At 46.7% G+C, this 27,436-nt stretch overlaps 1 protein-coding gene and 1 long non-coding RNA gene across 7 annotated transcripts in view; one reads left to right on the top strand and one right to left on the bottom strand.

The window, feature by feature from the left end:
• LOC147105143 (ciliary microtubule-associated protein 3-like) overlaps nucleotides 1-3,268 on the top strand; it is a 42,660-nt gene extending 39,392 nt beyond the window's left edge. For both annotated transcript variants that reach the window (XM_086011237.1, XM_086011236.1), the window contains exons 5-6: nucleotides 2,235-2,352; nucleotides 2,988-3,268. In XM_086011237.1, the coding sequence (XP_085867363.1) occupies nucleotides 2,235-2,352; nucleotides 2,988-3,056 (187 nt within the window). In that variant the 3' untranslated portion in view covers nucleotides 3,057-3,268. The remainder of the gene's footprint in view (nucleotides 1-2,234; nucleotides 2,353-2,987) is intronic.
• Nucleotides 1-27,436, bottom strand: part of LOC147105142 (uncharacterized) — a 73,245-nt gene that overhangs the window by 27,671 nt on the left and 18,138 nt on the right. The gene's annotated exons all lie outside the window — the stretch shown is intronic.

The following is a 27,436-nucleotide window of genomic DNA, read 5'->3' as shown; positions in this document are numbered from 1 at the left end:
GGGTTCCCGATTGCCCCCCGTGCTATGCAGTGCCCAGCAGGATGTTGAGGGTGGATGTCCTTGATCGACGCCCGTTTCAGAGGCGAAGCTTCCTTTGATGCAACTGCCGCTAGGTAAGATCAGACTCGTCGCCACTGTTGAGTCTGTGTTTCCAAATGTAGTTATGCTGAATAACTGGACCCAGACTACAGAAATAATTAAATAGGTCTTTAGTAATTGAGGGTCAGGGCTGAACTGGAATACACTTTGCTCCACAGGGTTTATATACCGGTGTGGTCACCACCGGTACTACAATGTACAGGAGCCATCAAAAAGTAGTCCATCACCTTAAGGTATCCTCTTAAGGTGGTACAGGTTACATACACTACATCAACGTCAATGAACCAGGTCCAAGTCCACTTTGTATTGCTCTAACAATGGTGTCATAATTGGTCTATTAGTGATTGTGGACCCCTATACCTTTACCTGCAAAGCTTTTGTTTGGAGGGGGTTAGTTTTATAATGCATCCTACAGCATCAGTTTCATACTCAGTTTTATATCAGTCATATTTCTGTAAATAGTTCCTCCCAGACTTTTAATCAATATTTCCTGAAAATTTATATAGTTGGTTGATTTGTAGATAAAATCCCATGGATATAATAGGAAACAGGCTGAATTTTCCATGGTGGTAGTGGGCGCGATCGGTGGTGGGTCGAGTGGAAAAGTTGTTTTTTTTGACAGCGGGTCAGGAACCTGCTGTCAACTCACTCCCCTGCCTTTCCCACAGGCGCATCTGTCAGTGTGGCGCTGACCTGACCTGCAGCGGCGGGGGACCCAATTGAAATCATAATGAGGTACTTTACAGGCACTTAAGAGCCTTTTTCCCCCCACTTTTTAAATTTCCCTGCATGGCCACGGGATTGACAGAGCTCAGGAACCACGTCTGTCAACCTGAGGCATGAGTTCTGCGGCCATTGCTCCAGCTGATGACTCGACAGCATGGAAAACAAACCAAAATAAAAACATGTTGATTACATCAGCTAACAGATTGATGGAGATTCTGTTCTACTTGAAAAGCTACTGGTAAATTTTAATTTTTCACTGGCCATTCTCGGTTGTTGCTTTCCAACTGAACAGTAATTGCAGTGAATTGATCTGCACTGTAGAAAATGACATATATCATTTAAATAAATTTGTGTTATTTGTGGTCAGGTTTTTCTCACAGTATACTGTGATTGTCCAGTTACACATTAAATCAAGTCATCAACCGTACCAATTTCATTCTCATCCCTCATTCCTCTGGTTCAATTTGCTTTCAGTCTCTGAATATGACTCATTTAATTTTTCAGTCTGAGACTTTAGGGTGAATTTCTGCGGAGGCTCTCTCACTTGTCCATTGTTAACTTCAATGGAAGAGCTGCAGTAATCCGAGAAACACATTGTAAGCACCACTTGCACTGTTAGTCAGGGATTCCGCAGCTCTTACGCTGAACTTGCATAAGATTGTAATTCCACCCCTTTAATTACATTTAAAATCTGTTTAATTTTATGTATCACCCATACACACACATCTTTTATTTGTACCAGCTACTGATACAAAAGTCTATCGATTTGTGTCTAAAGCACCAATAACTTCCCAATTAATGTACTTTTTAAATTATGTTCTTGATTGTATTTGTAGATGGAGTCATAATACTTAATTTTATTTAAATACTTCTTTGTCACTCATATACACCATAACTTTTATTAAATTATCATACAGTAAAGATTCAACACCCTATGATTACTATGTTAGATTAAACTTAAAATTAATGTGGCCAGGGTCCCTTTAAGGATCCCGGTTTAAAACGCGTCATGAGTGGCGTCACCAGACCCGCTCCATCTAATTGGGCCGGGTACTGCACTGGGCGGACTTAATAGGGCCCATTAAGCTAAGTTCATTTTGTAAAGCGGGATGGAGCCAGCAGCAGGGTCAGGACCCACCACGGACACTGGCTGCACCAGACCCGCCAAAGTAAGGAAAATTCCAGCTATTGAGTCTGCACAATCTGTATAGTTGCAAATTGAGCTGGATAATACAAATAGGAAAATATTTTTACTTTTAAACACCTACCCTTGCAATTTTTTATCCAGGTTTACTACGATGCACTGAGTTTATTAGCTCATTTCCTATGATGGATAGTTAGATTAGTTTTTTAATTGTCAGATTCATCTGTGCAACCAGGACTAAAAATAGAATTTTGTGTATTTGTAGCCCTGGTACTTATGAGCCAAATGACCAAAAGAACAGACATGTCACATGGCCGATGAAATTTGGTTCTCCAGATTGGAATTTGGTTCCTGCTCCAAAAAACCGAACATTGAGAATTGAGGTATGGCTACCAAAGTGGTAGGAATGTCCTTTGAGCTTAATCAGTTAAGCACTGCCAAGCACTAGTGGTTCAAAATGCTACAGAAGAGTAGTTTTTATCTTTGTGATTTATAAAAAAATAAAAGAAACAAATATAATTTTAAAATGCTGGTAATTTTTGACTAATTAAGAGTAGAACCATAAGGCCCTTGAGATAATATGCAAAGCTTTCCTGATGGCTTTATTGGCAAATGCACCACCAAAATGCTACTGAGCCATATGGACCAGTTTGATACTGGTTCTGTGCTGGGTTGGCTGGTCTCTGCTTACGTGGTGCTACAATTGGCTTCAGTACCCCATGTCAAGGGAAATGAAAAACCAGCCGGGGTTTCCTTTCCTGATTACTGTCCAGCGATGCCTGTTGGAAAATTGTGTGTGTGGATGTCACGTGAGGATTGGGCTCAGCTATGATACGCCCATGATCAAGTAACTTGCTAATGTTCACTGCCTAAGCCCACACAAGAATGGCCACTTGGGCAAGGTACCAGCGTACGTATAATGCCTGTAGAAAATAATACCAGCAAGAGTCAGCGTTATAGAAGAGGAGAATAAAAACAATTTAAAAAAAATCGATTTTAAGAATTCTTTTATTTTTAGCTTGCCAGTGACAAAGAATTCCGGAGACACAGGAACAGAGTGGCATATTTCAGCTTGTACTTCACCTGATAATTTCAAAGGCTGGGATGTTAAATACATCCCTCAGCGTGCTAGTCACCACTATGTCAATAACATGACATCGGTACCTTTTGAGGGTGCAAATAGTGATTACAGGACGGAGTCCTTTATATGAATGTTTTTTTGCTGTTGTCAAGGTCATACTCTGTAATTATGTGTCAGTGTCATGCATCTCATTAAACAAATTCAACTTTGTGAATAAATGAGTTCTTATCTTTCATTGTTAACATGTATTTTGTTTGCACTGTATCAGCAAGAAGTGTCTCAATGGGAAATAGTTAGAAAAGGTAGAATTACTTTATGATGAATTGGCAACTGCCTGAAAAGTGTCAACTTGACTCAATGGTAGAGGGCCTGCCATACAGTCAGGGTTGAAGCCCCACTGCAGGACTTCAGCATAAATTCTAGGCTGACACTCAGCATTACTAAGAGAGTGCTGCACTGCCAGAGCTGCTGTCTTTTGAATGTGATGTAAAAGATTTCATGGCACTATTGGAAAAAGAGCAGAGTTCTCCCAGTATCCTGGCCAACATTTATCTCAACCAACACCCAACAAAACAGATAAATTATCTTTATTATTCATCTCTGTTGTTTGTGGGACCATGCTGTGCACTAATTGTGCATTTGCCTACACTTCAAACATAATGGGCCAGTAATTCTGGTCCCAACGCGTGAGTACGGATGGTGTACTCACGCGTGGGCCCATTGGAAGTGCCGGATTCCAGCGTGCACAGCGCATGTGCGGGAAACCGGCATTTCCTCTCCATCGAACTAAGGGGTTAAGAGGTCCAACGCGTGCGCGCAGGACTCTGCGCGCACGCGTTGAACTTCCTTCGTTTTGACAGGTTTGCGCGTGTGCAAGGGCCTGAACTTTTTGGAAATGAAAAAAGGAGGCGTAAGGAGTGGATTCTTGAAGGTAAGTGGTCTATTGTTTAAAATTATTACATTTTTTCCACAGCTTCATTGTTTTTAAGGACTTTACAGTAAGGTAAGTTTATTTTTAGACCCGAATTCGTAAAAAAAAAAAATTTCCAAAAATTTTATTAATTGTTTTAAATAGTTTTTTAAAGTTATTTATAGTTTATTTAATTATTGGGATTTTTTTTAAATTTTAATTAAAGTGAAACTAGTCTTTTGGGCACCCGTACTTTTCATGAGTTTGACAGTTCTATCAAACTCATGAATGAAGTTTCCCCTCCCCTGATTGGCTGCACAGTGCTCACCTGATCCCAGCCGGCACATCGCACTAACTACGCCGCTGGATCAGGTAAGCACATCGCGCCGACATCTGAACCGGGCCAGTGACAGGAAATGCAAGCAGGCCCGGGCTTCAGATGTCAGCGTGCAGGGTGAGTACAGATCAGGGGCTTGCACACACGGCAAGCCCCCGATCCTAATTTCTGGCCCAATTAATTGGCTTTGAAGTACTTTGGGACATCCTAAATATCTAAATTGTACTGCTTAAATACAAGTTCTTACTAGCATCTCCATAATCTGCAACATGGATAAGCAGATTAAAGATATGATAGCTCCTTTTAAAGGGCACGTGCAAAATGTATCTGAATACACAGGTGAAAAACAGATCTGTGTACATGGGGGCGGAGGCGGTGGTGGGAGGAAACCGGTCCACTCACAATTGGACAGACTCCTTTATTTCTCTCCCCTATTTAATTTCTCACAACATCTGCCATGAAATATTTTATCGGGTAAATGTGCATACTATTACAGTACTACTCTTGACTCATAGCTCCCTTCTGCTTAAACTACTATAATATATGGACATGTTATTATGGTAAAATTGCACAAGCCAGTTGTGGAATTTAATATAAGGTTCAGAAAACTTTGACAAATCACTCGGAAGATTTGTTTTTTGTTTTATTGCTGAGGAGTTCAGAACTTGTTGATGGGTTATTGGCTTATAACACACACAAGCAGAAATAAAAAGGCCAGTTGTCATCATTTAAATGCAACCCAAGTTCCACCGTGATGAATGCTGGATAGCACCATCCCTAACATTCTCAGTCCTCAGCAGGAGAATCAAAATCAGGTTTTATTGGCATCGTCCATAATTGCAAAACTTGCAGCCTAGTAATCTTGATGATCAAAAAACTAGACAGGGAACGTATGGTCTTCTATTACTGTACTGTCTTCAAAATGTTTTTGTGTTTGCACAATTGTAAGTGGATTTGTTCCCGCCCCCGCCACGTACACAGATCCGTTTATCATCTGCATGTTCAGATACATTTTGCACGTGTTTTTTTTAAAGATGATCTCATTATGCTTGTTATGGAAAAAAACTATGATTTGGCCATTGCTAACAGCTTTAATATAAACATATAAGTGAATATCACTCTTAGACAGTTTGCAAGTAGCTGTTTACAATTTGGCAGTCCACAATTTTTTGAATTGAGGAGCTTCCTTTCATCCTTAATTGAATAAGTATAAGTTTTTGAAACTGGAAAAATCATAAACATTTAAAAATGCAATTATCTTTTTCTTTGTTGTTCTACTTTGGAGACATACTGATTGTTTTTGTTTATTTGTTCCAGAGTATTTGGTGCTCTATTTATTAGAAATCCACTTGAAAAGAGCTCACAACAGGAGTTTCTTTAAGTACATTATAATATTGTAAACACATTACTTAAATCACATGCTATCCAGCAAATGTGTTGTGGGGTGCATATACAATGGAACTCTTGATAAGTGCACAATGCACATACTTAGTTGAAGTATAAGAATCACAAGATCTGTTTTTCATGAACTCTTGCTTTTTATATGAAAAATGTAAACATGTCTAACCTGCCACCACAAACATCAACCAATCTGTTTACTAGTGCAAGAAGATACTTAATAAATCGATACAAATACAATACAAGGTGATTCAACAGAATCATCATATATTCTCTTACGTAACAAATAACTAGACCACATGAAAAATAGATGTTATGTATAATGGAGACAAATGGTATCCATTTCATTGCCATCACTGTCTTATAGCACAATATGATGATCACTTCAACCATATATTTTGGAACTGCAGCACATAGGCATTCAATAACATTCTGAACATTGGACTTGGCACAAATGCAACCCTTCAGACATTTGCTCTTGTACATCCTTCGGGATTGGTGAGTTGAACTTTGTGATGGGTACTAGCTTTGCAGTCCCAAGGATGTCGCTTGGGATAAACTGCTTCATGAGCACTTTGGCTAACTGGCTGATAGAGATTGTGACAAGCATGCTGCTCAAGCACATCTTTTATTGTAGAGTACCATAATGAGGATTTTCAGATAAAAAATCTGAAAATGCTAGATGACTTGAGAGTAATTCTCGTACTTTGGGGAAGTATCTTCTAGTGGCACATTGTATGAATTTGGTCTGATCCTGGTGATTTCTGTAAACACTATTCTGCCTGCATGAGCACTGTTCTCCACTATCACTAGGTCACTTACATCATTTTCACTCTTGAAGGTTTTCTGATTAGCACAGAAGAATCAGATTGTTCTTAGTACATATAAACAAACAGATTTGTTGGAACATCATTCTACTGCAGCATTGTCTCCAGTTATGTTTTAGGCTAGTTACAACAGTTACAGTCTTTATCAAACACCAGTTCTTCAGGACAGTGCTCATGGAAGGTTGTCTCTGAGCAGAGGCAGAATTTAGTAGGAACTTATGGGTCAATGTAAGTACAATCTTCTTTGTTGCAGCATCAACTCCCATCAACACCAGTGTTTATGTTGACATAATTATTGCCACCACTGCTACGAATACTTCCACTGCTGATGCGCCTAACAGCAATCCTAATACAATAAGAAAGACAGCACAATATAGACTCCAGGATTTATGTATATATATATAATCAGCTGAATGTTCTGGTACTTTATTGTAGTTCATCTATAAGTATATGCAATTTTTTCCTACTTAAAAAGACCAAAGAGCCTCTAACTATGACTGTGTTCAAGTAAGAATTCAGTGGCTGAAGACTAGAGAGCTAGGACTTGAAAATTCAACAATTGAATCCAAATTGTTACTGCTATATGTTGTTCCAGAGATATTTATTGCTATTTGAAGATGGTTACACATGCATAAAACAGTGCAGAAGGTGTTGTAACAATAATTTTACAGCTTATTTGAGTTGGGAAAATACTATTATCTGCTCTAGTAAGAATTAATTACCTTCCTTCATTTATGTTAGATCCGTGGTTCAGCGGATAAATAATTACACGGATGCTGTACATAAACAAATAACAGGTCTTTACTGGAGGAGGGTAATCTCTAGACTGGGGTACAGAGGCATGCGCACAGCTTATGGTGTGGTCACTGCCGGTACTACAGTATACAGGAGCTGTAAAAAGTAGTTCTGACTTAAAGCACATACACTACAATTCCTCCCTTTTTAGATTAATAATACCCCCTTAATATTCAAATAACAATTACATTTTTACATGTACATTCAATAATAAAGGTCCATTTATAGATTCAGTCTTTGGGGCGGCTTCCTGACCCTTTCGGGATAGCGCCTTTCCGGAGGTTCTTGTTCTTGGTGCAGAGGCGATTCTGACCTCCTTTCATCGGGTAGTTCATCGGGTTCCACTGCTATTGGGTCTGAAGTAGATACTACCGGTATGTCGGGTTCATCCCCAGGTACTCGAGACATGGGGTTGACGCATTCCTGTGATGCTAAGATCTGATCGACGTGGCGTCTCACAATGTTCTCCCCGACATCCACTGTGTACATTAATGGCCCCTGCCTTGTACATATCGTTCCGGGTTGCCACTTCTCTATTCGATAGTCCCGGGCCAAGACTGGTTGCCCTACATTGAAGCTCCTTGTCGGCTTCTCATTGATGTGCTGGAATTGTTTGTCCTCAACATTTCTTCGCACATTTGGTCTGAGCAAGTCCAGATGAGATCTCAACCTTCGGTTAAAGAACATCATGGCCGGGGTCTGGTTGGTAACTGCATGTGTCGCATTTCGGTAGGCTAATAAGAAATTGTCCATCTTATGCTGTAGTGGAATTTCCTCGTCGCACATGAAACATAGAAGATAGGAGCAGGAGTAGGCCATTTGGCCCTTCGAGCCTGCTCCGCCATTCAACGAGATCATGGCTGATCATCCAAACCCTAGCACCCGGTCCCTACACCGACAGCCATCCCACCCAAGCCCTATCCCCGTAACCCCACGTATTTAATCCCCCCTAACACTAAGGGCCAATTTTTATCATGGCCAATCAACCTAACCCGCACATCTTTGGACTGTGGGAGGAAACCGGAGCACCCGGAGGAAACCCACGCAAACACGGGGAGAATGTGCAAACTCCACACAGACAGTCACCCGAGGCCGGATTTGAACCCAGGTTTGTACGAACCTCTCAGCCAATCCATTGGTGGCTGGATGATACGGGGCGGATGTGTAATGCCTTACCCCATTCCTTTTCATGAATTTTTGGAACTCGTCGGACACAAACTGTGGTCCATTATCAGAGCAGATCTGCTCTGGCAACCCGTTTCTGGCAAATATGGTCCGTAGGACTGCAATCGTTTTCTCTGTAGTGGTTGAAGACATCTTTATCACCTCAGGCCACTTTGAATGAGCATCCACCGCTATTAAGAACATTGAGTCCATGAATGGACCAGCGAAATCAATGTGCACCCGTTGCCATGGAGAGGAGGGCCACTCCCATGGGTGTAGAGGGGCATGTGGTGGTGCATTTTGGACCTTCTGGCATCCTAAGCAGCTCTTAGTTAGGTCTTTGATTTGTTGATTGATTCCCGGCCACCACACATAAGCCCTAGCTAGGCTTTTCATTTTCACCCCCCCCAGATGACCTTCATGTAGCTCATTTAGCACTCTCTCCCTTAACTTGGGTGGAATCACCACTCTGGATCCACACATCACTGTCCCCTGGCATACTGACAGCTGTTCTCTTCTGGATGAGAATGCTGGCAACAGTGAGTCGCCATGTGTTGGCCATCCCCTCACCGTCAATTCATATACCTGTGACAGCGTCGGATCATTGCGGGTCTCCTTCTCTATATCCGCGTTTGTTACTGGCAATCGTTCAATTATTGACGAATAAAATATCTCGATAGGGTCCACTGCTGGTGCCTCCTCCACAGTAGGCAGTGGCAGGCGCGATAGCCCATCAGCGTTCCCATGCTGTCTCGTGCCTTTATATTCTATTTCATATTGATTCGCCCCTAGAAACAGGGACCATCTTTGTAACCGCTGTGCAGTCATTACTGGCACGCCCTTCTTAGGATTAAAGATGGAGACAAGTGGTTGGTGGTCAGTCAGCAAGGTGAACTTCTGTCCATGCAGATAGTGGTTGAATTTTTTTACTCCCCATACTAGGCTGAGGGCCTCCCTGTCAATCTGGACGTAGTTGCGCTCGGCTGAGGTTAGTGACCGAGACGCAAAGGCTACTGGCCTCTCCAACCCGTCTGGGAATTTGTGCGACAGCACCGCTCCAATGCCGTAGGGTGATGCATCACATGCCAAACGAATTGATAGTGCTGGGTTGAAATGGGCCAACACCTCTTTTGATGTGATCAATTCTTTACACTTCTGGAAAGCTCGTCTACGTTCGTCATCCCACTTCCATGGTCCCCCTGTTTGCAGTAGGGTGTTCAGCGGGTGCAATACCGTAGACAAATTTGGTAAGAACTTTTGGTAATAGTTTACCAGCCCAAGGAACGACCTCAGTTGTGACACATTTTCCGGTGCTGGAGCCTTGACTACTGCCTTTATCTTGTCAGGGGATTTATGTAACCCCTCTTCATCGATGACGTGGCCGCAATACGAGATCTGTTTCTGGAAAAACTCGCACTTGTGGCGATTAGCTCGTAGCCCATATTCCTTTAATCTGGCAGCACCTTCTCCAAGTTAGCGAGGTGATCACCGTCATTTTCGCCCGTGACCAAAATGTCATCCAAATAACACTGGGTCCCTGGAATCCCTTGCAGGACCTGATCCATCGCCCTTTGCCAGATAGCCGGAGCCGAGGCTACTCCAAACACCAGCTGGTTGTATTGATACAGACCTTTATGGGTGTTGATCGTAAGGTAATGTTTCGAAGCTTCTTCTACTTCCATTTGCAAGTACGCCTGGGCTAGATCAATTTTGGTGAAGTGTTTACCACCAGGTAGCGAGGCGAAAATATCCTCAATTCGTGGAAGCGGATATTGCACCGTGTGAAGGACTGGGTTCACTGTCACCTTAAAATCCCCACAGATGCGGAACTTCTTTGGTTCCCCAGGCGTATTACTCAACGACCTCTTCATTACAGGAACGATGGGTGTAGCCCACTCGCTCCAGTCCACTTTGGACAGTACTCCTGAACGTTCCAACCCTTCCAGCTCTGCTTCAACCGCTGGTCTGATCGCATAAGGCACTGGTCTGGCCTTCAGAAACTTTGGGCTTGCATTATCCTCTATTTTAATTGTTGCTGTTATTCCTTTTAGTGTTCCTAGTCCCTCCTGGAACACTTCTTTTGCGTCAGTTAGCATTTTTGACAGTCGTCCAGGTGTGACGTCGTCATCCTTTTTGGCCTCCACCTTCAGTGCCTGTATGGAATGCCAATCTAAATGTATCTTCCGGATCCATTCACGTCCAAGCAGTGATGGTCCTCCATTTGGCAATACATATATATCCATTTTAGGTATTTCCTGACCTTTATATGTCACTTTCACCCTTATTTTTCCTTTGGGGTAGACTTTTTGTCCCGTATACGTCTTCAAGACAATCTCTGTAGCTTTCAAGGGTATGTGTGAAAATAGCCGCTTGTAGTCTCTTTGATTTATGACTGTTAGGGCTGACCCTGTGTCCAATTCCATTTCCACTTGGACTCCGTCTATCTTGAGTGTAACCCAGATAGTCTGGTGATCCTCCATTTCGGTTACATTATGTAGTTTCAGACAACCCAGCTCCTTGCTTCCGGAGTCTGTGTCACTTTTCTGTTCGTCTGAACCACTGTCCATCACCTGGTGTGCCTTTTTGTACTTCTCCTGTGGAGATTTCTTACTGTTGGTTTTCTTCCCAGACCTGCAGACTCTTGCTATGTGTCCTGCTTTCCCACACTGTCTGCATACTTGGTCCTTGAACCAACAATCTTTCTGGTCATGTGTTGTTCTGCCGCAGCGATAGCACTTCCCTGTTCCATAGGTCATTTCGTTGGTGCCATATTCTTGCGGTCTCCATTGTATCTCTGCAGTGCCCCTTGCGGCTGCTTCGTGTGATACTGCCATACTGAAAGCTTTGTCCAGCGTAAGGTCCTTTTCTGATAGAAGCCGTTTCTGGGTTCCTTCACTTTGTAGCCCACAAACAAACTTGTCCCTTAACGTGTCTGCTAGTCCCGCTCCAAACTGGCAGTGTTTCGATAGCTTGCGCAGTTCCGTTAGGTACTCAGCATTGCTTTCGTCTTTGTGTTGGTTCCTTTTATGGAACTTAAATCGTTCTGCTATCAGCAGCGGTGTGGGGTTTAAGTGGTCCTGTAGGATTTCTACTATGCTTTCAAAATTCTTGTTTACCGGCTTCTCTGGGGTTATTAGATTTCGCAGTAACCCATAAGTTTTTGCACCCATGGAATTTAACAGAACCAGTGCTTTATTAGCATCTGGCACTTCATTCGCCCTGCAGTACACCTCAATACGTTCCACATATGTCGCCCAATCTTCGACTTCATTGTCGAACGTAGAGATACTGCCACTCTTCGGCATCCTTGGTTGTGCGTTAACTATCACCAATGGCGCCTCCCGCGCTTCCCCTTCTTCTCCGCTGGCACAAAATGGCGTCTCCCGCGCTTTCCTTCCTTCCTGCGCTCGCCCGTCTTCTCCGCTGCGGCTTCGCAAAATGGCGTCTCCCGCGCTCTTCCTTCTTCTCCGCGGCTCAATGGTGCCTCCCGCGCGCTCCCTGCTTCTCCGCGGCTCAATGGCGTCTCCCGCGCTCTCCCTGCTTCTCCGCGGCTCAATGGCGTCTCCCCTTGCTTCGCCCCGCGGACCCTGATCAGCCCGTGATCCCTGGCTGTGCTCTGCGCGTTCTTCTCTTGATATTTGTCGACGCCGCTCAGTCTAGAGCCCGGCTGTTTCTTACCCTCTCTCTCTCCGGTTTGCAGTATTTTTCCTCGACGCCGCTCGGTGATCAACCCCCAGCTGCACCCTGCTCTCTTCACCCTCTTTCTTACCCCGTCGACGCTGCCCGGCTCTCTCTCTCTGCCGTCGGTCGGCTCCAGCCGCCGCTGCTCGGGAAGGGTCTGCTCTGGACCAGTCGTCGGTCTCTTACTGCTCGTTGTGGCTGGGGAACCAAGCCCGGCTCTCCACAGCCTCCCCAGCGAAGTTGGATCTCTGCCTGACTGCTGGGCGGTTGCTCGCGGTCGACGCCCGTGTTCCTGGACTCGACTATTTTCTTTTTTTTTTATGTTGCAGGTAGATTCGCATCAACACTCGTCGCCACTGTTAGATCCGTGGTTCAGTGGATAAATAATTACACGGATGCTGTACATAAACAAATAACAGGTCTTTACTGGAGGAGGGTAATCTCTAGACTGGGGTACAGAGGCATGCGCACAGCTTATATACCGGTGTGGTCACTGCCGGTACTATACAGTATACAGGAGCTGTAAAAAGTAGTTCTGACTTAAAGCACATACACTACAATTTACACTATTCTAGTTAACTAAAGTTTTGAGTTGAGATAAATTCAGTTAAGCAATTAAGGACTTACTGAGAGTAACTGTAAAGCAAGTACTTCCCGAACGTAATTGCTTCTGTATACTGAAATTTGCACTGGCAAGTCTTTCCTGAGATAATGACATCCATTATCAACCTAGATGCTGTGTGAGTTGTGCAGTAGCCTGGAGGCAGAAAACACTTTATGGCCTAGAAATTGGATAGCGCCCAAAAACAGACTACCCATGCCAGTTAGTACCCATACAGGCAGCACGCAATGTCCTGCTGATTATAATGAATTGTGTGAGCAGCCAGCAATAACTGCGCTATTCATTGGCTACACATCTCTCAGGGTGGGATGGGCGTTGAGATATCAGGAGGCCAGGACGCTCCTTAAAGGTAGCGAGCACCTCTTAAAGGGGAGGTGCTTTCTGGCTGCAAAACCTGTACTGCAACCTCTGGAGGAACTGGCTGAAGGAGGGAGAGAGCGGGCACCAAGATTCCCTGATGCTGCACTGGAGGCTTTGGGACAGGCAGTGGGCAGGAGGAGGGACACCCTTTTTCCCTCAGGGAGCATGAAGCCATCCAGGCATCTGATGAGGAGGCAGTGCGAGGACATTGCTGAGGACATCAATGCCAGAAGCACTGCCACAAGAACATGGCTGCAGTGCTGGAAAAATTCAATGATCTAACTAGAATTGTTGAGGTAAGAAGACTGCTAAAATACTTTCTCATCACAACTGTACCACTCACAGCCTCGTTAATTACAACAGTCCACATTCTCAAAACATCTCAAGACTCTCACTAACACACTACAGCCTTTCTTGCAGGAGGTGGCGGCACACAAACCAGGCAACAGGCTGCCACCAGGTGAGGAAGAGCCCGTCTGTACACCGTCTCTCCTTTTGAAGAGAGCGTCCTGGCAATCATTGGAAGGGCAGAGTGGAGACTGTGGCCACTGGCAATGATGGAGGAGACCCCATGCAGGGTTTCTTTATACCTAATCCTCTGTCTCTTTTGACTACTCCCTCACTCCACACACTCTGCACGACAAGCTGGAGATTGTAGTGTCCGTGTGTAGATAAAGACACTGAAGACAGGAGTTGGTTCATAGGTATTTACTAAGCAAGTCTGGGGGGGTGTTCTAAAGGATATACACAATACACAGGCTTATATAGCCCAAGTGGCAATTACCGGCATTGCGCACACCTGGGGCTCTTAAAGGCACATACATCACAATTGCTTTTAAAGGCACATACACCACAATTCCTCCCCTTCTAGCTAACTAGTACATCATATTTTAAGTAATTATTAATTACATGTTATATGCAAAATAATATACATTGCTGTATTAATTAATTATAAGTTAGTCTCTCAGGAGGCTTCCTGACTCGGTCCGGATAACCCCCTGGGGGTGTAGTAGTTTCTGGTGGTGTAGTAGGTTCTTCTGGTAAGGCTGATTCGGCTTGAAGGCCAGTGTCGGGTTCATCGGGTTCCAGTATCACCGGATCGGAGGTAGATATGGGTATCTCTACTTCATCGTTAGATGTATAGCGTGGTGGTGTAGGTTGTCCCTTTTCGGATGACTTGATGATTTGGTCAGCATGGCGCCTTATTATGCTTTCTCCGATGTCCACGGTATACATCAGTGGTCCTAGTCGTGTGCAGATAGTTCCAGGCTGCCATTTCTCGGTACGGTAGTCCCGGGCCAAAACCGGTTGGCCTATCTGGAAGGTCCTAGTTGGCCTTTCATTCATGCCCTGAAACTGCCGGTTCTCCACGTCCCTTCGGATGTTGGGCTTGACCAAATCCAGCCGGCATCTTAGGTTTCTATTGTAGAACATCATGGCGGGAGTTTGGTTTGTAACCATATGTGTTGCATTCCTATATGCAAATAAGAAGTTATCCACCTTGTGCTGAAGTTTTATGTTTTCATTACCCATGGCCTTTATGGCCTTCTTGAAGGTCTGGACAAACCTTTCAGCCAATCCATTGGTGGCGGGATGGTATGGGGCGGACGTGTAGTGCTTTACCCCATTGTTCTTTAAGAACTTTCTGAATTCTTCGGACACAAATTGCGGTCCATTATCAGAACATATCTGTTCCGGCAGCCCATTCCTGGCAAATATGGTCCTTAATACTGTGATGGTTTTTTCCGTGGTGGTGGAGGACATCTTTATTACCTCCGGCCACTTGGAGTGTGCATCAACTGCGATTAAGAACATTGAGTCCATAAATGGACCAGCAAAGTCGATGTGCACCCTTTGCCAGGGAGATGAGGGCCACTCCCATGGATGTAGAGGGGCCTGTGGCGGAGCATTTTGGACCTTCTGGCATCCTAGGCAGCTCTTGGTCATGTCTTCGATGTCTCCATCGATACCTGGCCACCATACAAATGCCCTAGCTAGGTTCTTCATTTTCACTCCACCCAGATGCCCCTCGTGAAGCTCCTTTAGCACTTTATCCTGGAGTTTGGGTGGAATCACCACTCTGGATCCACACATCAAGGTTCCTCGGCACACTGACAGCTGTTCCCTTCTTTGCGAGAATGCTGGCAACAGTGGTTCGCCATGTGCTGGCCATCCCTTCATTGTTAAATCGTAGGCCCGTGAGAGAGTAGGGTCATTTCTGGTCTCCCTTTCAATGGCAGAATTTGTCACCGGTAGACATTCCACTATGGTAGAGTGGAATATCTCTACTGGGTCTACTGTAGGTGCCTCTTCTATCGTTGGCAACGGCAGGCGCGATAAACCGTCAGCATTCCCATGCTGTTTTGACCCTTTGTATTCAATGTTGTATTGGTGTGCCCCTAGAAAAAGGGACCACCTCTGTAGTCTTTGTGCCGTCATAATGGGGACACCTTTCTTAGGGTTGAATATGGAGATGAGGGGTTGATGGTCAGTCAGCAAGGTAAATTTTTGTCCGTGTAGGTAATGGTTGAATTTCTTCACTCCCCATACCAGGCTGAGTGCTTCCCTGTCTACCTGGGAATAGTTACGCTCAGCTGAGTTCAATGAGCGTGACGCAAAAGCTATCGGCCGTTCCGAGCCATCAGGGAATCTATGGGACAATACCGCTCCTATGCCGTAAGGGGATGCATCGCACGCCAGTCTGATTGGTAGTGATGGGTTGTAATGAGCCAAAACTTTCTCGGATGTGATTAAGTCTTTACATTTATGGAAGGCACGTTTACAGTCTTCGTTCCACTTCCAAATCACTCCTGTGTGTAGAAGATCATTAAGAGGGTGTAGAATAGTTGATAAGTTCGGTAAAAATTTATGATAGTAATTTATTAATCCCAGGAATGACCTCAATTGTGAAACATTTTCAGGTGCTGGGGCTTTTATAACTGCTTCAATTTTTTCAGGTGACTTATGCAACCCTTCCTTATTAATTATGTGGCCACAATATGATATCTGATTTTGGAAAAATTCGCACTTGGGGCGATTTGCTCGTAGGCCCCGTTCTTTCAGCCTAGTGAGCACCTGCTCCAAATTGGCAAGGTGCTCGTTGTCGTTTTCTCCTGTTATAAGGATGTCGTCTAGGTAACACTGAGTCCCCGGAATCCCTTGCAGGACTTGCTCCATAGCTCTTTGCCAGATAGCTGGAGCTGATGCTACTCCAAAAACCAGTCGATTGTACTGGTACAGGCCTTTGTGTGTGTTTATTGTGAGATACTTTTTAGAGGTCTCCTCAACCTCCATCTGTAGATATGCCTGTGCCAAGTCAATTTTTGTGAAACGTTTTCCTCCGGATAGTGAGGCGAAAATATCTTCTATCCTCGGAAGAGGATACTGTACCGTGTGAAGGACCGGGTTTACAGTCACCTTAAAGTCCCCACAGATGCGAATTTTTCTCTGTTCCTCAGAGTTATTTTTCAATGCTTTTTTCATGACTGGAACGATGGGTGTTGCCCATTCGCTCCAATCTATTTTGGATAATACGCCTGCCTTTTCCAAATTCTCCAGCTCTGCCTCGACTGCCGGACGTATTGCGTATGGCACCGGTCTTGCCTTAAAATTTTTTGGAATTGCTGCATCTTCCACTTTTATTGAGGCGGTGATGCCTTTCAAGGTTCCTAGTTTCTCTTGAAACACTTCTTTGGCGTTGGCCAAGATGTCTTTTAATCGTTCAGGTATGATGTCATCATTGTTTTTTTCCTTACTGGTCACCGTCAGTGCCTGAATGGAGTGCCAGTCTAAACGTATCTTCCTTATCCATTCACGTCCCAACAACGGTGGACCACCATCTTGTAGAATGTATAAATACAACTTTTGTATTTCTTTGCCGTTGTATACCACAGGCACCTTTATTTTTCCTTTGGGGTATACTTTCTGCCCCGTATATGTTTTTAAGATAATGGATGTGTCTTTTAGAGGTATATGCGAAAATAGCCTCTCGTAATCTCGTCGATTTATTACGGTTAGAGCTGATCCTGTATCTAGCTCCATTTTAACTGGGGACCCTGCTATTATGAGGGTAACCCAAATGGTCTGGTAATCTTCATTGGCAATTACATTATGTAATTTGAGAGAGCTTAGTCTCTTGTTCCCGGAGTCGCTATCGCTCTTCTGGTCTTTGGAGCTACTGTCCGTCATCATTTGTACCTTTCTGTGCTTTTCCTTATTGATTCTTTTCCCGTTAGTGGATTTTTTATTTTCAGATCGGCATACACGTGGAATGTGTCCCATCTTTCCGCATCGCCTGCATGCTTTTTCTTTGAACCAGCAATCCCTCTGGTCATGGTTGGATCTGCCGCAGCGATAACATCTTTCGAAACCCCGTGTCATTTCATGGGTGCCGAAGTCCTGTGGCCTTTGCTGTATCTTTGCCGCTCCTATTGCACTGAAAGCCTTGTCCAGTGTTAAATCTTTTCCAGAAGATACCTTTTTTTGTGTTTCTACACTTAGGGGATCGCAGATGAATTTGTCTTGCAGAGAATCTGCCAGTCCTGCCTCGAATTGGCAGTGTAGGGTATCAACAATCTCCTCAAAATTCTTGTCCATCGGTTCGGCTGGAGTGATTAAGTTGCGTAACAGCTTGTATGTTTCTGCGCCCATTAGATCCAGAAGCACTGAAGCTTTTTTTTCATCTTCTATTCCATTTGCGGTGCAAAACACCTCCACTCTTTCTACATATGTGGTCCAATCCTCTATCTTGTTATCAAAAACATCAATATTGCCAAAGTTAGGCTCTGTTTCGTTATCAAAAGCATCAATATTGCCAGACTTAGGCATTTCAAAAAAAGATATGGCGCTTCCCGCGCTTTTTTTTTTCTCTCTGTAGCAACGATATGGCGCTTCCTGCGCTTTCCCGCCGCTGCTACCGATAACAATGCTGTTTTACTGTGGTTTCCGTTTATTCACTGTTGGAGACTCGTTCCCGACGGAGGTCTAAACGCTGACCTGCTTGCCGCGCCGGCCGTCTCCCGAGTGCACCCTCCCAGTCCGTTATTGCTTGCCTCCGATTTCGCTGCCTGTCTCAGCTGTAGAGCCCGCTGCTGGAGCCCCAGCCTGATGCCCAGGAAGGATTAGCGCAGTACCTGCCACCAGCTTGGCCAGCTGGTGAAACCACAGTTTCTATTACTTCCTTGAGTCTTCTGGACGCTGGAGGAATCGATGTCCTTGAGGTGCTGCCGAATTGCAGGTAAGTCCGTTTCCACTTCGTCGCCACTGTAGTGTCCGTGTGTAGATAAAGACACTGAAGACAGGAGTTGGTTCATAGGTATTTACTAAGCAAGTCTGGGGGGGGGGGTTCTAAAGGATATACACAATACACAGGCTTATATAGCCCAAGTGGCAATTACCGGCATTGCGCACACCTGGGGCTCTTAAAGGCACATACACCACAATTGCTTTTAAAGGCACATACACCACAGAGATGCTTTCAAAACGCACTACTTTCTCTATGTTCTCCCTCACACCAGCTAACCCATGTCCTTTTCATTTCAGCTCCTGAGAATGTCGATGCCCCTCAGCCAATGGAGCAAGTGCCAGGTCAGATACTGACACCACATGGACTTTAGAGGCTAGGATGGAAGAGGGAGTTGCATGTGGTGACTAACCAGGCACGTGTGCGCAGGAGCTAGGGCAGGGGGATATGATGCAATGGGTGCCAGCTCGCTGGAGGGCATGGTTGCATATTAATTCTGCTGCAGAGGACTCAAGATGCTGACTTCGATGGCCCAGGCTACTGTACAAGACTCATGGACATACACCGGGAAATGCTTGATGCACTGGGGAGCCTGCCAGACAACTTGCGCACAATGTTGTGGATTAGGGAGGAGTCCAGCTCCAACTTATCTCGAGGCTTTTCGCAGAGCATGGAGACCATTCTATCCAACATGGACTGAGTTGTCATAAGATGCTCCATCATGATGGACAGTGGAACCCATCATAATGGAGCATCTTATAACAACTCTGCTAGCTTCCATTGGAACACATACTGTTGAAAGGGCTTCCAGGGTGTCACATCACTCCAGCACACTTCTCCAATTGAGCTTTAGGAGTGCTGAGGCCTCACCTCAGGAGCGTGGCCTTGGCTCCTTGGAAGAGGCATTTGCTGTCCTCTCTCAGGATGTCCACATGCCTGCTCCCCTGTCAGCCACTCCACCAGTGCCTTTGCTGCTACTCAGCCAGCCAGCCCAGACTGCTGTAGCCCAGCCAAGATGCTGCAGTCTGCAGTTTGGCCCTCTAGGCCCAGAGCTGCTCAATGTCGTCCTGCAAGGCCATCTGAAGTGTCCTCAATGGAAGCTCAGCAGCCTTCCACCTTCCAAGCTGTAGCCACTGGGGAAGCACCTTGTAGGTGCACCAGAATAGAAAAACGAGCACATGACAGGTACTAAGGGCTTGCACAAGGGTGATTTGTCATTAGTTTTGGCAATGCTGACATGATTTGTTTTATAAATTTGTTTTTTTGATCTGGATTTGGTGTTGATATTTGTCTTTGTAGTGAAGCGAGGGCAAGACCAGTGTAAAGTGAAGGAAGGCAATTGAATAGTGGTAAGAGTTGTAGGATGTTGGTGAATGGGAGGGCTGACTTAGTTGAAGCACTCCTCAATGAGCTGATCTCTGAGAGGTCGGGCAGATAGGGCCTCTGGTGGTCACTGCCTCCCCTCCTCTTCTTCCTACTTCTCCTCCTGTATTTGTTGCTGCCCAGGTAGTGGTAATGGCTGGTCCCTCATGATGAAGCATGCAGCAAACTACAAATCTGGATACCCGCTCAGGGGCGGAGTGGTCCAGGCTGTTTCTTGTGGCAGCATGGCTCTCATTGCAGGTGTGCTCTGCAGCTGTGTGCAGGTTCCTGACTGGATTAATGAGCCATGTCCGGAGGGGGAGCCATGTCCAGAGGGGATGACCCTTGTTAACATAAGAACATAAGAAATAGGAGCAGGAGTAGGCCAATCGGCCCCTCGAGCCTGCTCCACCATTCAATAAGATCATGGCTGATCTGATCCTAACCTCAAATCTACTTTCACTCTCCATCCCACCCGAACCCATGTGATCTCCCAGGAGAGGCGAAAAACCAGGTAAAAAACCCAATGGCCAATTTGGGAGAAAAAATCTGGGAAATTCCTCTCCGGCCCATCTAGGTGATCGAAATTCGTCCAGGAGATCACTCTGTCCCTGTATTTCCTGCAGTACTTACCTTCTGTAAGAGGTGATCTCCACCCCAGTCAGGAACAGGCCCAATTTACTCTTGAAGGACTCCTAGCTGGCAGCCTGTTCCCGCGGTCTCCACTAATCCGTGTGAATAGAACCATCTCCTGAAATCTATCACAGAATTAGAACACAAGAGTAGGAGCAGGACCAGGCTACACAGCCAAGACTTCCCAATCTTCTATCCTCCCACTAGATTTGGCTACCTTATATGCCCTTGTTTTTAGTCGGATACTATCCTTTATTACTTTACTCAGCCACGGATGGCTGTCTTTTCTTTTACACCCTTTTTTCCTCAGTGGAATATTTTTTTTTTGAAAGTTGTAAAATAACTCCTTGAATGTACACCACTGATCATGTACCGTCTTACCCTTTAATCTATTTTCCCAGTCCACTCTAATCAATTCCGCTCTCATACCTTCATAGTCTCCTTTATTCAAGCTCAGTACGTTTGTTTGAGATCCAACCTTTTACTCCATACATTCTGTCCCTTCCTGACACTCTCTGGTTTTTAATTCCCCCACTGCTACCTAGGTCTATGACCTTCTCCGTTGTCATTTTTATTATTTGCTCTCTAGAAACCTCCCCCCCACTAATTAGTTTAAAGCCCTCTCTACAGCCCTAGTTATATGATTCGCCAGGATCTAGTCCCAGCACTGGCCAAGTGAAGTCCGTCCCAACGGAACAGCCCTCTCCTGTCCCAGTACTGGTGCAAGTGTCCCAAGAAGCAAAACCCATTTCTCCCACACCAGTCTTTGAGCCACGCATTTAACTCTCTAATTTTATTTATCCTAGCCAAATTCGCTCGTGGCTCAGGTAATAATCCAGAGATTATTACCCTTGAGGTTCTGTTTTTTAATTTGACCCCTAGCTGCTCATACTCCTTTAACAGAACCTTCTTCCTTGTCCTATCTACGTCGTTGGTACCAACATGGACCACGACAACTGGATCCTCCCCCTCCCACTCCAAGTTTCTCTCCAGCCCAGAAGAGATGTCCTTAACCCTGGCACCGGGCAGGCAACACAGCCTTCGGGACTCCTGCTCTCGACTGCAGAGAACCCTATCTACCCCCCTAATGATACTATCCCCTACCTCTACAACATTTCTATTTACTCCCCCTTGAATGGCCCCCCGTTCCATGGTGTTGTGGCCAGGTTGCTCATCCTCCCTGCAGTCCCTGCTCCCACCCCCACAGGGAGTAAGAACCTCGAACCTGTTTGACAAGAGCAAGGGCTGCGGCTCCTCCAGCACTACCTCCTGGATCCCCGTACCTGCCTCACTCATAGTCACACCGTCCTGTCCCTGACCACGGACTACATCTGAATTAATTAATTTCATAGGTGTGACTACCTCCTGAAACATAGAGTCCAGGTACTTCTCCCCCTCCCTGATGTGTCGCAGTATCTGAAGCTCGGTCTCAAGCACATCAACACGGTGCCGGAGTTCCTCTAGCATCAAACACTTACTGCAAATGTAATCACCGTGAGCATCAAGTTATGAAGACCCTCTGCCCCGATATAGATGATAATATCACACCACTATTTAATAGGACATACCAACTTATAAAGGTATAAAAGAGAAGGAAGAGGACCTACCAACCAGCTGATCACCTACCTCCCTTTTGAGTGCTGTCTGTGGGGCCTGTTAGGTTGATTCGCCTCGCTGCTCTGCTTCCGCAGTGCTGGCTAAGCCTGAGAGTGGGAAACAAAACAGGGCAAAAACACCCCCTCACCTCCCACTTGCCCGAACTCTCTCACTTACCAAACTCTCGCTTGCACTCAATGCCGACCGCACTCGCGCTGCCGCACTCGGCCTGCCCCTTTTTAAACCCGGATTCTACTTCTGGTTTAAACTCCCCAACAATTTAATTTACTTTAATAAATTAAACTTACTTCAAAAAATTAAATTTTCCCTTCACTTAAATTCTCTAAATAAACTTAAATAACTTTTCTCTTACTTACCAAACTCTCGCTTGCACTCAACGCCGACCGCAGCCTGTAACCTATTGGCTTGGTTGGAATAAAGGTGGCACAGAGGAGTAGTGCAGGATGAAAGTCATGACTGCTGCCTGGATAGCAAGCACAGACCTGCATGATGCTCTGCCTGTGGTCGCAAACCAGTTGTACATTAAGGGAGTGGAATCTGTTTCGATTGATAAAGATGCTAGGTTGGTTATAGGGTGTGTGCAAGGCAATGTGTGCGCAGTCAATGGCACCTTGCACCATGGGGAAGCCTGCCATGCAGACGAAGTCTAGTGTTCTTTCATCTTGCTTTGCTCTGTCAATAGGGAAGGAGATGCAAGTGTTTCTCCTGGTGTGGAGAACCCCGGTACCTCCATAATATATGTCTCTTGTGAACTGCAAGGTGTTGGCTAATGTCACCTGTTGCAGCTTGAAAGGAGCCCATGGCATAAAACTTAAGGGCCACGGTGACCTTGACAGCCACAGGCAGTACTGTTTATGCCCTGGTTTGAGGCTGGAGTTATGGCTGCAGCAGGTGACATAGCTCGATGACAGCCTCCTTGGTAAAGCAAAGGCACCTTATACATTGCTCCTCAGTTAAGTTGAGGTAGGAGAAGTGCTCCCTGAAGAGCTTCTGTGGATATGGCCTCCTGTTCAGTGCCCTCCTCTTGCTCTGTGGTGTCTTCCTTGCTGATCCCCCAACCCCGTCCTCTATTCCCAAAGGCAACTCTACCAGACCACTCATGTTTGGAGCCATACTATTTGTGAGGCAAAGAGTAGGAGCAGCGCAAAAGCAGCAAAGCCTCTCTGTGTGCAGACAAAGTGAACTTTCAAGAGTGATAGAACACAGCACAAAACGGCTAGAAGTCAAACAGTAGCCAGAAATACCAAACCTACAAGTAACCTGTAAATACTGCATGATCCCGTTAAATAGTGCTGGCGAGGAGGCCTTCATGCCACTTAGTGGCACAATGTGCTGAGTGAGGTCAGCACATGGTGAGTTCTCCTATTATATAAAAATAGAACTTAAATTCTGCAGTATACATATAAGTCTTCCTTTGTGGATCCGCTAAATAAAGCCCAGAACTTTATAGGAGTATTATAAACTTACTTTCAAAGTTTATAATAATTTAGTTTTTAAAGACATAATTGATAATAAAAGGAAACAATTTTCTATTTCATACAAAGCGAGTTGAAAGTCCTTTGGAGAAGGTGGGGTAACTGGGCCTAATGCTGGGATGCACCCACTGTAACTTCTGGTGCTGACCCTGCCATAGTTCACAGGGTAGTCCATTAGCCTACATTCAAAATGGTGCCCACACCACTGGGGGGCAAATCTAGGCACCCTCCCCAGCCCGCTCTCACAGGCCAGAAAATTCTAAGTTCCCTGTCGTTTGGGGCAGTCACCTAGGAAAGAATGCCCAAACTGCCCACTTTTAAGGGGGCTGAAATCCTTACCAAAATTGTGTTCCATCGTTAGGCCTGGACCCCAGGTGGCCCCCAGTACTGCCGTTCAGCGGCCTGGCACCCCTGGTCAAGGCATACTGCCACTGTGTAGGAATGGTCAAATTCCTATCTAGAGATTGAGTTCGACGCAGGCAATCAATCAAAAAGGTTTTTAATGTCAAACTAACGAGTTTAAACAGATGGATGCAAGAGAACTATGAATACAGGTCTTAACAGGTCGGAGGCTCCACGAGGACTGCCTGGACGGTCCCGTGGATGGCATCATGACGTCATCACGTTTTTCCCGCGTTTGGGTGATCACGTGATTAGCGGCATGACGTCATCGCGTTTGCCCGCGCTCTTAAAGGGGCCGCGCACTGTACATGCAAACAGTACATACAATGGTACAGATTTAGTCTGCAGCTAACAGCTCGTTAAAGGGAATTATGTACAGTTGTTCAGAGTCCCTCAGTGGCTCTGCCACATGCGCCCCCCCAGAATTGTCTTTAACGGAAAAAGTCAAACGGTGAGGGGGTCTGACAAGCCTGTCAGAACGACTCCTGTATTCCCGAAGCGGAAGCTGTTGGACGGCGGGCGGTCTGACAGGTGGTTGCACTTGTTCTGGCGTGACGACGGTGGGCGGCCGACCTCGTCTCGGTGGCTGTGCGGTCTCGACGGGACGGTCAAGGTCCAGGTGTGCTGGCTTCAAACGGTCGACCGAAATGTGGTCCGGTTTACCACCGACATCCACCTTGAAGGGTTTGTCTCCTGCCTCTAACACGCGGAAAGGACCAGTGTATGGGGCCTTGAGTGGATCCCGGTGAGCACCGTGGCGGATGAACACGTAGTCAGCTTGTTTCAGATCTGCCGGAACGTGAGAGCCCTGAAACCCGTAATGCGATGTGGGAACCGGCGCGAAACATCTGGCTGCTTCCTGGTGGCTGATAAGCTGGCGTGAGGCGGACCATGGCTCCGTTGGTGTTGGCAGGAAATCCCCTGGCACTCGCAGCGGCTGACCATAAACGAGCTCTGCCGCGGAAGTGCGAAGATCTTCCTTGGGGGCCGTGCGAAGGCCCAACATGACCCACGGCAGCTTGTCTGCCCATCCAGCGTCTTGGAGGCTGGCCCTCAGTGTGGCCTTAAGCGATCTGTGAAAACGTTCGCACAGACTGTTCGCTTGTGGGTGGTAGGCTGTGGTGCGGTGTAATTTGACACCGAGTCCTTGAGCCACTGCATTCCAGAGCTCGGAGGAAAACTGCGGTCCCCGGTCTGAAGAGATGTCAGCAGGCACTCCAAAACGGGTGACCCATGAAGAGATGAACGCCCTGGCCACGTCCGCCGAAGTAGTAGATGACAGGGGAACCGCCTCTGGCCATCTGGTGGTGCGATCTACTATGGTCAGGATGTGCGTAAAATCATGGGAAGTTGGAAGTGGTCCTACCAGGTCCACATTAACGTGGTCAAACCGACGCTCAGGAACTGCAAAGGTGGCCAATGGAGCCTTGATGTGGCGCTGTACTTTGGCCTTTTGGCAGACCACGCAGGTGTTGGCCCAGTCGCGGACATCTTTATGCATGCTCCGCCAAACGAACTTAGATGACATTAGCTTCTGAGAAGCCTTCATTCCTGGGTGTGACAACCCATGTATGGCGTCAAACACCTTGCGGCGCCAGGCGACCGGCACAATAGGGCGAGGGTCCTGAACGGAGACGTCACACAGCAACGTAGTACCAGCTGAATGGAACCTGACGTCGGCCAACTGGAGGCTAGTGGTGTTGGTGCGGTAAGCCTGCACTTCTGGGTCTGAGACTTGGTCGGTTGCCATGAGGGCGTAGTCGATGCCCAGCTGGACTGCATGCATGGTCGCGCGGGAGAGGCAATCTGCCACCAGGTTGTCTTTACCGGCCACATGCTGAATATCTGTGGTAAATTCGGTGATGTATGTCAGCTGACGTTGTTGTCGAGATGACCACGGTTCAGCGGTCTTGGCCATGGCAAAGGTCAGTGGCTTATGGTCGACGAAGGCGGTGAAAGGACATCCTTCCAACAAGAACCGGAAATGGCGGATGGCCAGAAAAAGGACGAGTAACTCCCTGTCGAAAGTACTGTACGCCCGCTCGTCACGCCGCAGTTGACGGCTGAAGAATGCCAATGGCTGCCACGTCCCGTTCACCCACTGCTCCTGAACGGCGCCGATTGCGTAATCTGACGCGTCGGTGGTGAGGGCGATGGTGGCTCCTGGTAGCGGGTGCGCCAGCATGGTCACATTGGCTAAGGCGCTCTTGGTGTCGGTGAATGCCCGGTCCATGTCAACCGTCCAGCCTACCGGATCCTTGCCAGACTTGCCCTTGAGGACCTCGTACAGGGGCTGCATGAGCAGTGCTGCCTTAGGCACGAAACGGTGGTAAAAATTTACCATGCCGAGGAACTCCTGCAGGGCCTTTATGTTCTGCGGGCATGGAAAGGCTGTCACCGCCTCTACCTTCGCTTGCAAAGGAACCGCTCCCTCCGAGGTAATGCGATGTCCCAGGAAATCAATTTGGTGCAGACCAAACTGACACTTGGCTGGGTTGATAATCAGGCCGTGTTGGCTGAGGCGTCGAAAGAGGGTGCGTAGGTGAGAGATGTGTTCCTCCTTATTAGGACTGGCAATGAGGATATCGTCTAAGTAGACGAAAAGGAACTTGAGGTCCCGCAGCACGGAGTCCATGAGGCGCTGGAAAGCCTGGGCGGCGTTCTTCAACCCAAACGGCATCCTTAAAAATTCGAAGAGACCGAAAGGGGTGATGACTGCGGTCTTTGGGACGTCTTGCGGGTGCACCGGGACCTGGTGGTAGCCTCGGACAAGGTCAACCTTGGAAAAAACGGTGTTTCCTGCCAAATGGGCAGAGAAATCCTGGATGTGGGGTATCGGGTATCGATCGACCGCTAGCTTGCCAGGTTCGAGGCGCCGGGCCCGCGCGTGGACCGGGGGGCCGGTGGTGGTGATGTGGTGTTCCACACCATGTTTCGTGGCCGTGGAGGAGAACGTGGGCCTGGTCAGGTCTGGAAATTCGCCTAGCAGGCGAGCGAACTCACTCGGAGTCGGGAAAGCGCAGGAGACGGTGCGCGACATGGTGTTACTACGGTGGCAAGGGATAGAGTGAAACGTGGCCGCGTTGATCAGCCGCCGGTTCCTTACATCAACCAGGAGGCTGTTGGCGCACAGGAAATCTGCACCGAGAATGGCTTGCGAAACCTTGGCCGCAACGAATTCCCAGAAAAACCGCTGGCCGCCGAAGCACACCTGGACCCGCCGTCTGCCGAAGGTCCGAATAGCTCCGCCATTAGCTGCTTCGAGGGGGAGGCCGTGCCTCCCAGCCTGTACATCAAGAGCTGACGCGGGTAGAATGCTGCACTGCGCTCCGCTGTCACACAGGAACCAACGACCGGAGAGGGTATCTGTGATGAAGAGCAGCTTGCCTGCATTGCCGATTGCCATCGCGGCCGCGGGCACCCGTTAGACCCGTTCTTCATTGGACGGAGTTGTTGTTTTTTATTTTTTTTTGAGAGAAGCTGCAGGGAGGGCAGCAACATCTCACCTTCGCGCCAAACTGCGCGTGGCAGAAGCACAGCCCCGCGGGCTGAGGAGCTGGG

The sequence above is a fragment of the Somniosus microcephalus genome, chromosome 18 (genome assembly GCF_052327205.1).
Source record: "Somniosus microcephalus isolate GS21.2 chromosome 18, FLI_Smic_1.0, whole genome shotgun sequence".
NCBI classification, from domain to species: Eukaryota; Metazoa; Chordata; class Chondrichthyes; order Squaliformes; family Somniosidae; genus Somniosus; species Somniosus microcephalus.
Note: the sequence above shows the minus strand (reverse complement) of the source record. Positions and strands in the feature narration are given on the sequence as shown.